This window comes from Herpailurus yagouaroundi, unplaced genomic scaffold (assembly GCF_014898765.1).
Source record: "Herpailurus yagouaroundi ecotype Mexico unplaced genomic scaffold, PumYag 139, whole genome shotgun sequence".
In the NCBI taxonomy this organism is placed as follows: Eukaryota; Metazoa; Chordata; class Mammalia; order Carnivora; family Felidae; genus Herpailurus; species Herpailurus yagouaroundi.
The window spans coordinates 85,333,562-85,348,127 of NW_024412394.1; the positions used below are offsets into that span (position 1 = coordinate 85,333,562).

At 36.6% G+C, this 14,566-nt stretch overlaps 1 protein-coding gene across 1 annotated transcript in view; it reads left to right on the top strand.

Moving 5' to 3' along the window:
* The window catches only part of LOC121030030 (laminin subunit alpha-2-like), a 195,389-nt gene that overhangs the window by 154,751 nt on the left and 26,072 nt on the right, over positions 1 to 14,566 (top strand). The window contains exon 3 of the mRNA XM_040474596.1: positions 884 to 996. Within this exon, the coding sequence (XP_040330530.1) occupies positions 884 to 996 (113 nt within the window). The remainder of the gene's footprint in view (positions 1 to 883; positions 997 to 14,566) is intronic.

Genomic DNA, 14,566 nt, shown 5'->3' on the forward strand with positions numbered 1-14,566 from the left:
CCAACCATGATATCAGGACCTGATCCAAAGTCTGACATTCAACTGACTGAGCCACCCAGGCACCCTGCCCCTCATTATATTTGTAAATACTGGTTGAAAGTTGGCAAGTTAAGGACTGACCATGAAAAGCCTCATAGGATGGATCTGACAGCATTTTGTATGAAGCCCAGGTAACTGGCACCAGGGTGGTACAGTCAATTAAGCATCTGACTCTCAGTTTCAGCTCAGGTGATGATCTCCCGGTTCATGGGTTTAAGCACTGCATTGGGCTCTGCGTTGATGGTGCAAAGCCTACTTGGGATTCTCTCTCTCCCTCTCTTTGCTCCTCCCTCACTCATACTGTCTCTGTCTCTCTCAAAAATAAACTTAAAAAAAAAAATCCCAGGTAACATATTGGGCTGCCCAAGTCTTGGTAATAATGAACATGTCAAAAGGGCAAATCTTCAAGTACCCTTCAACCACAATTCAGAATTTTATGGGTTTTTTTTTTCTCACAGTGTGGATGGCATACAAGAGCTGCCTCAAACATTAATTTTTGCATCTTGGAAGGACTGACGTGTTCATCAGATTTCAATATTATTTCTTCACACTTAATTTCTGTAGTCATCTTCAAAGTTGCCTATTTTAATTGATGGCCAGAGTATTGAACAGCTTCTCTTATAGCCTAAGTATTTAAGCATTTCATATGCCATAGAGTGGTCTGAAAAAACTGGCATTAAATAAATTCTCTTGAAGATATGAATTGATCTCTTTGTATTATTTTGCCGTTTGATATTCACATGATGATGGCTTCAACTTAGTTTTACTTTTTTTCTTTAAAGAAACAGCGATCAACTCATTATATGTTCTTTTTTTGTCCTTTCGCCTGCTGCTGATTCAATAGAGAGACACCCGATTACAAATGCTATTGATGGAAAGAACACTTGGTGGCAGAGTCCCAGTATTAAGAATGGAATTGAATACCATTATGTGACGATTACACTGGATTTACAGCAGGTATAGTCCCTCTTTTTTATTTATTTACCAATTTCTACTTTTAAAATTGTATTTTTGATTTACTATTTAGTTAGTAGTTCTTGGGTGAATTTTGCATTTATTTCTAAAGCACAATGAAAATGAATTCACATGAAGAGTTTAGAACTGAATTAGCAGCTGACTCTGTTTTGACTAATGAGAGTTAATGATGAAAATATAGATCAAGCACGTTTTACATAAAGAAAATATAATAGTGCCATTTTTTAACTTTTAAAATACTACAGCTCTCCCGTTCTGATCATGGTGTGTTCACTGAAAGGTTCTTGGATAACAGGGCTCTTGAGTAAATTGCCTCTCATTACTGAGAGTTGAACAAGCTGTGACAGTTGATTCTTAAATTAAACGTGGGCCACTAAATGAGGTAACAAGCCTTGTAGTTGTACAAAATTGACGTTCAAGTTGTTCAAGTTTGTGTGGCAGAGGCCCGGGTGCCTTCTACACTTAATTTCTTTCTTCTTTTCATTCACAATATTCAGGTCAGGCTGAAGTTATTGCTCAAGGGCCACCATCACCCCAAATTATTTAGGCTTGCAGATAGGATGGGATCTGGTAAAGTGTTTCCATATTTTGCTGTTATTCCAAATATAAAAACTAATTTAATTGACTGAAGCCTGAGACTGGGGGCATTTTACATAGGTTGCTTCTGTAACTCAACCTCTTTCTGATTCCCTGTAATCTGTGAGGGAAAGGCTCTCAGCCATTCCTCCTGGGCCCAGTAGGGACAGAGAAGCAAAGCATTTTGGGGTTAGTGAAGGCAGAATGACCAAGATAGTTAGTGACAGATACTATATATACACTGTAGAGGTCATATTAACACAGGTAGTCATGGTGGAGGGAAGCACCAGCCAATGGGGATTGGTCACATTCTCAGAGGACCAGATAGATACCAGCCATTTCACATATGGATGCTGTGTATCATCAACAGGAGTACAATCTCCTCTATTCAGAGCTTGGGCCCATTTTTGGTCAGGGTATACACATTGGGGAACTGCAAATTGCTGGCTGGTGGGTCTCACAGGAGATCTTCTTTTTACTCATCTGGGACAATTCAGGACCTAAGCACCTGGGTGACAGCAAGGGCTCAGGGCTGCAACTAAATCACCAGGTGGCATGGATTTATATCCACCCATACTAACAGCTGAATGTCAGCCTTGAGTTAATGGTATTTCCCAGTAAGTCTCCAAGCACCATCAAGGAATGGCAGGGCAAACTATTGCACTGATCAATCATGCTTTAGGTCAATGATCTCTGGTGCGTGAATCCCCTGAGGATCCCACCTTCAAAGTGGACTTCATCCCTCTTCTGATAAAGACAGCTTAGTTCTTTATCAGTCACCGTGGTTCTCTCTCTTCATGTGGTGTTTGAAAGTTGGCCTTCCCAATCAGAAGTGATTTTGCTGTTACCTCGAGTCATTGTCAGGGATAGGGAGTTAATAAATAGTGATGGCTAATTTCTCTAGTTTACTCTCTGCTTATTCTTCAATTTGCACATGGGGCAACTTCAGAGTCAACTCTTTTATTTTTTTTTAAATGTTATTTATTTTTGAGAGGCAAAGGGACAGAATGCGAGCGGGAGAGGGGCAGGGAGAGAGGGAGACACACAATTCAAAGCAGGCTCCAGGCTCTAAGCTTTCAGCACAGAGCCTCACTCAGGGCTCAAACTCATGGACCATGAGATCATGACCTGAGCTGAAGTGGGACACTTAACCATCTGAGCCACCCAGGCAGTCTACTCTTAATATAATTTACATAAATCACTTATATTACTCTTTGCTCTCAACCATAATAGTATATATTTAATAAGCATAGCAGCATTTTTCCCTTCCAGTTTAAAACTGGATGGTACCATTACAAGTTTTTATTAAATCATTTCTATCCAACATTCCTATCATTATTAATTCAACAGGTCAGAGTGCACCTGAAAGCCCATTTCTCAATGAAGACATTTCTTTTTTCCTAGGTTTGCTTTGTATCGCCACTCATCTATTCCCGCATGATATCTTAAGACTTATGTGGATTTGTTTTCCTGTTTAGTTTAATAGCCTTAAAATTGAGTGAATACTCCAAGACACCTTTTATAGTTGAGTCTTCATAACAAGTTATAAAATTCTATTTATAAGACAGGTCTACCTAACTCCAAAGTCTGGAGTACGCCTAGTGGAAGCCGTACATGGGCCCCTATATTACAGGATGGCACCCACCCATGTCCTTACTTATTTTAACCCCCTCCTACTTCCTGCAAATCAACCTACTGTATGTTCAAGAGAAGGGCAGTACAATTTGTAAAATGAAATAAATCTTTATTTCTATTTGACTCAAGGTTTTAACTTAGCTAGTGTTTTAGTGACGTAAAAAGTTAAGTAGGTTTTGTAATCTGTTTTTATGATGGAATTCCTCAGGCAAGAAGGGGCTTTAGCCCTCTCCTTTGGTCTTAGGCTTGGAGTAACAAATTCCTGTAACTTGTAACACATTCCTGGAACTTGTTTAGCTAAGGAACAAAGCTGCAGGCAGGCATGTTTCAATGCATTGGCAACAGAGACAATGTGGACATCCTTAGTATTTATTTACTTCTCACAAAAATCTTAAAAGAGCAGCTGGAATTATTATCCTTACGTAAAAAAAAAAACAAAAAAAACAAACCAACACTGAGACTTCGAAAAGTCAAGTGACTTGGCCTTCTTTACAAAGCTAATTATGGACAGGGCTAGGATTTCAAGCTAGGTAGTCTGAATCCAGACCAGTATTTCCTAAACTGGGATCTGAAGGCTAGCTTAGGGGTTGCTCGTGAGAAATTTTGGTTTTTAATTTTAAGAGCTTCGTTTATTGCTTGGATTCTAGAAGTACCACACTATGATCTCCTGGCTTCTATGGGAGAATACAACCATCTGTCTTATTGTAAAACGAGAGACTAGATCTCTCATTTTCTAGTACATTTTAGTATGTCTCTAACATAGCATAACTTCTGTCTTTTTTTAAACCTACATCATGAAGGATTAATAGGTTATTCAGCATAATATGAGCTATTATCCTACTGGGAACCAAGGACAGCAGTTTCATAATGAATAGGTAAATATCACTAAGTGTTTGTTTGTCATTGATTCAGCAAGAGCTTTGGCCATTCCTTAGCTCTCCTTTTTATTTTGAGATGTAGGAATTTCATCCAGTGCCAGTTTTACTTGCTGTCGTTGATATATACTTGGCTCCTCCGTGAAATACTTTTAATAAAATTACTATTTTTTTTTAATTTTTTTTCAACGTTTTTTATTTATTTTTGGGACAGAGAGAAACAGAGCATGATTGGGGGAGGGGCAGAGAGAGAGGGAGACACAGCATCGGAAACAGGCTCCAGGCTCCGAGCCATCAGCCCAGAGCCTGACGCGGGGCTCGAACTCACGGACCGCGAGATCGTGACCTGGCTGAAGTCGGATGCTTAACCGACTGCGCCACCCAGGCGCCCCTAAAATTACTATTTTAAATATAAACAGCCACCATTGAATTTCCTTGATTAAATCTTTATAGATTACACCAGAAAATTCCTTTTTACACTTTAACATTCTAGGTAAGTATGAAAAACAATTTACTGAGAAGAGAGTGGCTCCTTATTTTATTAATAGATTGTTTTCAGATTTTTATTACTGAGGAATTACTAACTTTTCCCAATTCTGTTATTTACTCACAGCATATCTTGAGCAAATGACTTCATCATGCTGTGCCCCAATTTCTAGATTAGCATAATAAATATTAAAATATCATGGTAAGAAATCTGAAGTGATGATAATAGCAAAATAGCAATTTTGGGTATTATAAGGTCCTGGTATCAGCATAAACTTGAAGAGAAACTTAACTGCACAATGTGTATACCAAAATCCAGTATGAGGACAAAGAAAAATATACAGCAATTTAAAAGACAATAATGGGGACTTAAAAGTTAATAGGATATCCAAAATAGTCCCTTTTAACTCATTTCCAACCAGATTTTTACTATAATATGGGTTATATCTGATTTCATTTTTTGACTTAAAAAAAATCTGGCCATTTTCTCTCTCTTTGATTTATTTAGGAAGAAAGCCAACTGGAGGCAAGTGAGATAAAACATAGGCGGGCAGGCAGCTTTTTGATAGACTTTGTTAATATAAAGTGAGGTCATTTTCATTCCTGCATAATCCAGGTATGCCATGAAATTAGTTATACACATGTGAAGGAATCTCCTTCATTTTGATAAACAATTCACTTCTCTTCCTGGTCTATCCCCCAAAACTAAAAATGCATTTGTAAAGAAAGATAGTCTTGAAGCTACAGAGATCTTGACCTAAATATTTTATTCATTGACCTTACAGAGACATATTTAGTGAGTTAGGTTAACAGTGTTAAATGAGGTTTGGAAGGAGGTTGAATTAGCATTACTGTGCAAATACTATGGTTTTAAAATCTATGTGAGTAGCATGGAAACATTTTTCCTATATCTTTAAACTGTTGGTGAAATGATTGAACATTTTTGTAATAATAAAGTGTGAAATACATTAAAATATTTCAGTATGTTCAATTTTTTCATATATTCAATATTTTCTTGTTTAAACATAATAAGGATGGTCAAATTTTCAATCTCAAAGGAAGATTGTTATCCTTTCATTGCATATTCTTTTCTCACACTCCTCTTACTCATTGCTGTTAACAAATCCATTGTCCTATAGCTTAGAGAACATTAGCTCCACCTATTAAAGAATGAAAAGAGAGAGAGAGAGAGAGAGAGAGAATTTATAAGCATTCAAGAGGTTGGTTGGAGTATAAATGATACACATTTAATTAATATCTCATTATCTAAGCAAAAGAGACATACACATGTAATATATTAAAAAGCCATACAAGATTTATTTATTTATTTATTTATTTTTTAAACGTTTACTTATTTTTGAGACAGAGAGAGACAGAGCATGAACGGGGGAGGGGCAGAGAGAGAGGGAGACACAGAATCGGAAGCAGGCTCCAGGCTCTGAGCCATCAGCCCAGAGCCCGACGCAGGGCTCGATCTCATGGACTGCGAGATCGTGACCTGAGCTGAAGTCGGATGCTTAACCGACTGAGCCACCCAGGTGCCCCATGCCATACAAGATTTAAATAGTGTTGCTGAATATGCTTCTGTTCAATACAGTCTATTCGATGTAAGGGTTTTCTCCTGGAGACAGATCTCTACAAAGGCATTATTAGCCCATGGTGTGGTGATAAGATGTTTATTTCCCAATAGTCCCACTCTATTTTGAGTCCTTGAAGACAGAGGTTTCCATTTATCCCATTGTGGAGCTCGGCATTTAGCAAGAACTCAGGAGATTTGATGAAAGAATAGCCCATGGCTGCTCTTCAAATCACTGAATTTTTTCCTGGTAGTATTTGGGCCACTACTAAATTGATGAATACAAAACCATCAATAGAGGAAATTATGATCTACACATTCAAGATGTCCTACATGGATACATCTTGTTTAGTATAGCAGAATATGATTACAATCACTGTTCTTGCCTTAGTTTTTGTTGTTGTTGTTGTTCTTTTAAGATCATTGATTGAATGTCATAAATCGAATGAATCTATGGTTAATTAGAAAATATATTCTTCCTCTAAGTGAATTTATGCTGACCTCTTAATCATTAATGAAGGTGACAACCAGCTTTAGTGTCTACATTGTGTGGAACATTAGTTCTAATTGTCTCAGGTCTACATTCAACATTGCAGTCACATGGATCCTATTAGTACAAAATCAGATTATATCACTCTTTCCAATAAAGCTCCCTAATGGCCTTCCATCTCACCCAGTGGGAAAAGCACAATGACCCAGGAGGATTTACAGGATCTTTTTTTCACCCCATTTCATTTCTGGACTCATCTCCCTGTTCATTTGCCCTTCTGGTGTCCTCTTCAGGTCTTAAAGGTCCTGCCTCAGGACGTTTGCACTTACTCTTCTCTGTTTGGAATCATTTCCCCCAATTTACATTTAAGCTGTTTCCTCTCTTCCTCTGGGCTTTTATTCAAACGCCACCTTCTTAGAGAGAACATCTCTGATAATCCTATTTAAAATTACAAACTCCTCTCTACTTCCTAACCCACTTCCCAATATATTTTCTCCATAAAATATATTGCAACCTCGCTTACTATGCATATTTTACTATTTATGTTGAATGTCGCTTTTACCTCATTGTTCGAAATGCAATTTTCATGGGAGTTGAGATATTTTTCTTTTTTTAATGTTTATTTTATTTGTGTGTGTGTGTGAGAGAGTGAGAGAGAGAGGGGGGGAGAGGAAGTAGGGGAAGGGAAGGGAGACACAGAGAATACAAAGCAGGCTCTAGGCTCCGAACTATCAGCACAAAGCCCGACACAGGGCTCAAATTCACAGACTGCAAGATCATGACCCAAGTCAAAATCAGATACTTAACATACTGAGCCACCCAGGTGCCTCTGTGTTTTTTTTTTTTTTTAATCACCACATTCTAAGCACTTAGACTAGTGACCAGCATATGAAGCACTCAATAAATTTATGCTGAATGAATAAATGATTAAATGAATGAACAGTGCAAAACATTAATCTGTGAGGTAAGCATCTTAATAAAGTTGAGAATTAAACAAAAGATGAAGTAATCTCATTGTGATGTTATAATAAAATATGCTGTACGTTTTAAAATTTGTGACTTTTTCTTTAAGTCTCAGGCTGAATAACACAAAGTAAATTTATTCACTAATCCTCTTTCCAAACATATTCTAAACCTCAGTCATATTTGTCACCCTATATGACTTTACCATGTTTGTAGCTTTTAGGAAAAGCAGTGTTAATTCATTTAACTCTTCTTTTGTCACAGAGAAGTAAGTAAGACTGTAATTTTTAAAATATATACATATATATTTTTTAAAATGTTTATTTTTAAGAGACAGAGAGAGCATGAGCAGGGGAGGGGCAGAGAGAGGGAGAGGATCAGAAGCGGGCTCCACACTGACAGCAGAGAGCCCAACGCGGGGCTCGAACTCACGACTGTGAGACCACGACCCAAGCCTAAGTTGGTCACTTAACCGACTGAGCCACCCAGGCACCCCAAGGCTGTAATTTTTTGAGTTTATATTTTATTATTTCTTAGTGAAAAAGGAAAAGTAGATGTAAAAGGGGAGGAAAGCCTACCATGATGCTACGTAAATGAGAGTATAGACACAGGATGTATGTATTTTGATATAAAATGCTGATAAATTATTGCAGCATCATGATAATGGGAATGTTTGGAGATACAGATCGTATTTCAGGTGGTCTCAAGATGACTGTCCTGGAAAATGATTCTTGAAACCAGAGAGTAAATTAGAGAATTGTTTATTTAAAAACAGAATAATACATAAGGAAGAGATCTGTTAAAAATCTGTGGGAAAGGATCTGTTAAAATTTTAAAATCGTACTAATTCTGTTATGGAAAGTCTGAACAGAACTGCCTAAAATAGACCCAACGTGGGCAGTTTTCACAGCTGTCTGACGACTTCCACACATAAAACACAACTGCATTTCATCATGCTGGTGTATATTGTGTATTCTCCCATTTTATTCTTGGAGTCTAAGTTTTATAACATATCCTATATGTTACATATATTATGTCTATGATTGTATCTATAGATTACATGCACATCTATTTCTTTAGAGGCTGACTACGTATTTAAGTCATACGATAACATGTGTGTTTTAGTTCGTAGATAAGACATGTTCTCATTATGACCCCGAGTCTCTAAAATACTGGCAAAAAGGATGAGAAGGAGGCTAAAAAGAAAGGAGTAAATAACCTTGTGCCTGAGCTCCAGTTCCTGACCTGTCACTTATCAGTTCATTTGTCTTTGGTAAATTGTCCCATTTTTACACCCCTCGATTTGGTCACATAGAGAATGGAGATAATAGTATCACTTCTTTCTGAAGACGATCGTTATAAGGATAAAGTGATGTAAGGTAGGCAAATTGCCTTGCACACTACTGCACATTACTTGACACTCAGTAAAAATTAGTTCCTGGCCTTCTACTGAAAGTAATGCTGAGCAGAGAACAATGGCGATGCTGTAAAAAAGCAAAGCCAAAGCTAGGTTAAGTTCAAAAACAGTTTAATTACTGAGATATTTAAGTAATATTTACAAGTTTCACTTGGCATATAACTTAAGAAAATTGTTGTACTTAATAGACGGTAACTTATGAAAATTAATATTTATATAGAGAAAGTCTAAAAAGTGTCACTTTTACATTGAAACTCTTTTATAACACCATCTGTACTATTTTTTTGTGATTATATCCTCTCGGCTACTTAAATTTTTTTTTTCAACGTTTATTTATTTTTGGGACAGAGAGAGTCAGAGCATGAACGGGGGAGGGGCAGGGAGAGAGGGAGACACAGAATCGGAAACAGGCTCCAGGCTCTGAACCATCAGCCCAGAGCCCGACGCGGGGCTCGAACTCACGGACCGCGAGATCGTGACCTGGCTGAAGTCGGACGCTTAACCGACTGCGCCAGCCAGGCGCCCCTCGGCTACTTAAATTTTTAATCATTAGGAAGTAATCCTATTCATTACTAGTATGCTCTTTAAAACTTTTCTTGCCTGGTATTATTTTACTTATATCAGCTTCATTTTGTTATCATTTATGAGATTTTCAAAAATCTTTTCATTAATTTCCATCTAGCTGCCACCTTCCATTTTATACATGGTTTCTTATAAACGGCATAGAGATGAGTTTTGACATTTTATCTAGTCTGACAATGTCTTTTATTTATTTTTTTTAAATTTTTTTAATGTTTATTTATTTCTGAGACAGAGAGAGGCAGAGCATGAGTGGGGGAGGGACAGAGAGAGAGGGAGACACAGAATCTGAAGCAGGCTCCAGGCTCTGAGCTGTCAGCACAGAGCCCGTCGCGGGGCTCGAACTCACAAACTGTGAGATGGTGACCTGAGCTGAATGAAGTCGGACGTTTAACCGACTGAGCCACTCAGGCGCCCAACAATGTCTTAAAAACACTTATTTTCCGTGTATCTTTACCTGTCTAATGGGTTTATCAAAGCAAAGCATGTATACAAAAAAAAAAAAAAAAAGGTAAATCATAAGTCAAAAGCTTGGTGAATTTTCACAAAGTGAACCTACCTAAGTACCACCTAGATTAAGATGACCAGCATCTTAGAAACTACCCTCGTGCTTTCTCTAAATGTTTCTCTCCCCTCTTCCCCTAAAGATAACCAGTGTTCTAATTTCCATTCAGCAGTGAAGCCATTTAACCCTAGAAGTTTTCTCTGTGGATAGGATTTTAGGTACAGATCAATAGCTATAAGAAATGTAAGCCTCTTCAGAGTTTTTTCTTATTTTCTCTGTTGAGTTGAGCTTTTTAGTGAATTCATCCATTTTCCCTGTATTTTCAAATGTATTGGCACAAAGTTGTGAATGATATACTGTTATTACCTTTTCAATGTATAAATGATTTGTAGTGATGCACTTTTTTTTCATTCCAACATTGTTTTGCAAACTTTTTGTCCTCAACAGCTTTAATAGGTTTTTATAATTTTGTTAGTCTTTTCAAATTGTTGATTTTTGACTTGGCTGATTTTCTCTATTAGATTAAATATTGCATTGAATATTGCATTGAATTCCGCTTTTATGTGTCTTTTTTTTAACTTTTAATTATTTTAGATTTTAGATGACTTTTTTTTATCTTCTTGAATAGGTTCCTAAATTATCAGTATTTTAGCCTTTCTTTTTTTCACACATATTTTTTAAGGGTACATATTTTCCCCATACATGATTTTAGTTATATAAGATTGATTATGTTGCATTTTTCATTATTATTTATTGAAAAATATCTCTGGAGCACCTGAGTGGCTCAGGTGGGTAAGCATCTGACTCTTGATTTTGGCTCAGGTCATGATCTCATGGTTCGTGAGTTCGAACCCCATGTTGGGCTCTGCGCTGACAGTGTGGAGCCTACTTGGGATTCTCTCTCTCCCTGTCTCTCTGCTCCCCCTCGCCCCCTACTTGCACTCTCTCTCTCAAAATAAATAAACCAAAAAAAACTTAAAATATTTTCAACGTCCCTCGTAATTTCTTTTGTGACTTATGAGTTACTTAGAAGTTAAGTGCTTCATTTCCCAACTAGTGAATGTTTTTCTCATCTTTTTGTTTTTTTTTTTTTCTCACTTAATTTTACCATGGTCATTCATGTTTTCAATTCTTTGAGACTCAGGTTTTTGAGCCTTGTTTTCATCTAGCAAATGGTCAGTAGCATTTGCACACTCCGGAAGAATGTGGATTCTGTATTTGTTGGCTGCAGTGTTTTAAATACATCAGTGAGTTATGTATGTCTTTGTGAATATATATTGAGACTATTTTGTTAGGGGCATACAAACTTAAGATTGGAGCTGTATTAATCTTCTTTCCATACTTTTGCTAGCAATAATTCTGTCCTTAAGGTTTACTTTTGTAGCTTCACTAGCTTCCATTTTGTTAGTGTTGCATGATACAGTATTTTCCATTCCTCTTGGTGTCCTTATATATAAGGAGTACCTTTTGTGAGCAGTATGTAGTTGAATTGAATTTAACCAGTTAAACAATCTTTGTCTTTAAATTGGATGTTTAATTTACATTTAATATTACAACTGATATTTGGGTTCAAAGTGCCACATTCCCTTTGTTTTCTATTTGTCTTTTGTAATTTTTTTCTGCCTTCTTTTTTTTTTTGATAGTAAATATTTTTCCCCATTTAATCATTTGATTTCTCCTTTCATTAACTTGTGTTCTGTGCAGTCTTTATTACTAATTACCATAAATATTATAGGACTCATCTTTGCTTTCTCAGAACTTGCTATAAATTTGTATGTTTATCACTTCCCAGCCAGGCAAGACCTTAAAACACTTCACCACCATATTGTCCACTCACCCCATCCCTTACCCAGTCAGATTTTGTCTTGATGTGTTAATTCCATGTATATATTAAGCTCCACAAGAAGTAAATGTTACTGTCATAAACAGTATTCATTTAATTTTGAACATGTTTAAGTTTTTCTGTTTCTCTGTTTATTCTTTGTGTACTTCCCTCTGAGGTCATTTCTCTCTTGCTTTTTTTGTAATTTTTTTTAATGTTTATTTATATTTGAGAGAGAGAAAGAGAGAGGATAAGAGGCAGAGAGAAAAGGAGACACAGAATCTGAAGTAGACTCCAGGTTCCAAGCTGTCAACACAGAGCCTGACATGGGGCTCAAACTCATGAGCAGTGAGATCATGACCTGAAATGAAGTTGGATGCTTAACTGACTGAGCCACCCAGCCACCCCTATTTTTTGTTTAATGGAAGAGTTTCTTGGTGACAAATTCTGTCATTTTTTTTCCTGAAAGCCTCTATTTTTCCTTTATTTTTGATTCATATTCTTAATTAGGAATAACATTTTGTTTAAGTTATTTTCTTCTAGCACTTTAAAGATTTCATTCCATTATTGCCTGGCTTTCATAATTTTTTCTGAGAAGTCAGTTAATTTTTTTTTTTTATTTTTGCTTCTCCTTTGAAGGAAAGATGACTTTTTCCTTTGTCTCCTTTGAAGATTTTATTTCTTTGACTCTGATGTTCAGGAATTTACCACAGTGTCTAGGAATATGAATACTAGTTGGGATTCAAAACCTTTTGAACTCTGTGGATTGATGTCTTTCACTCATTTGGAAAAATTCCCAGCCAATATTTCCTCAAATGTTGTTACTGTCCACTTTCCCTCTTCTATTTCTGGGACTCCAATTACAAATATGCCAGGCTTTTTGTCAAGTCCATGATGTATTCTGTGCTTTACTTTTTTTTTTTTCCTTTTCTTCTGTCCTTCTTTTAACATTTTCTGGTGACCTTTTTTTAGTATGCCCATCCTTTCTTCTGTTGGGTCTAATCTATTAAACACTAAACACTAAATTTACTAAATTCTTAATTTCAGCAATTCTGTTTTTCAGTTCTTAAATTTACATTTGATAAGTTTTAAAAATAGATTTCAAACTCCTTCACTTATTCATCGCAAGACATTAATCACAGTTATTTTTAATTACATGTCTGATAACTACATGTAAACCATCTGTGAGTTTGTTTTCATTGTCTTTTTCTTCTTGGTTTATTCATGGAAAACTTGCTAGTTTTATTATTATTAAATAATGTGCATTGTGTCTGAAAATCTGTAACAGTTCTCTTCAATGGATTTATTTTTATTCTGGCAAGAGTTAGAATAGGGCCAGCTTGCCCTGATTCAATCAGCTATTAAGACGTTTTGTGCCTTTATCAGGGATTCTGAGGGCTGTTTCTGATTAGACCTTATTTCTAGAGGTGGCGATTCAGGGATCCCAGCAGACAGCATTTTATTCCCTTCTTGGCTGACTCTGTACTCCAAATTTTGTCTTCTCAGCTCTCTGAGATTTCCAAAGATCTGCTTAGCATTTCACTACTTATGAGTTCATTTTTGCATGCTGTTTATCTTCTGGCTCCTTCACCACTTAATTGGTAGATCTGTTGAAGGCAAAAGCTGAACAGAAAGTAGGAATAACTTTCTACAGCTCATGACCCTTCACATGCTAGCTTCACATTTTTTTCAATAGCTTGTGACTTCATAGCTGTGAACTTCAGTGTTCATCTTCTCATCCTGTGGGACTGATGAAAACCCTAGAATGTAGCTTTGTCTTTGAACTTCAATTCAATTCACCTTTTAGTACACCAGTGAATACTATGAGAGGAAAATGGCCAGCTCATCCTGATCTATATCCTTTTAATCATATCTGACTGCCTTCATCGCTCTCTGATGCCTTCAAACAACTGTTTTTGGTATTTTATTCAGCATTTATAGTGTGTCTCTTTGAGAGAAAGTAGAAAATATGTCTGTGCTCTTTGTGGCTTTAAAAACAAAAATCCGAGTGTATTATTTTTTTTTAAATGTTTATTTATTTTGAGAGAGGGAGAGAGAGAGAGAGATCACAACGAGGGGAGGGGCAGAGATAGAAGGAGAGGGAGAGAATCCCAAGCAGACTGTGCTGACAGCACAGATGTGAGGGCTTGAACTTACTCTGTGATCATGACCTGAGCCAAAATCAAGCTGCAGTCACTTACCTGATTGAGCTATCCAGGCACCCCCAGAGTGTATTATCTAATGAGAATTCTTTTTGTGTGTGAATTTAAGGAGCAGTCTCAATTATTGCTTCAGTATTAAAATATACTAATTATTGGGAATTTTTTGATGGATTATAAAGAAATAAGAAAGAATATTTAAGATTGGGATCATCCTGGAAAATCTGGGATGCATGAGTTTACCAACTAAAGTAGTCCTGAACAAAGTCAGTACAATCCTAAGTAAGAAGCCCTATGCCCTTTATGGTATCTGTCCTGAATAACATATAAATAAAATAACAAGGTTGCATTTGAAAGATATTAATTGAACAACTGCTACTTGACACTAACTGTTCTTAGCCTGAGCATCTGGCCATGAAGGAGACAGAAGTTCTATTTTTTCAGGATTTTACATTCTAATTGTGGGGGC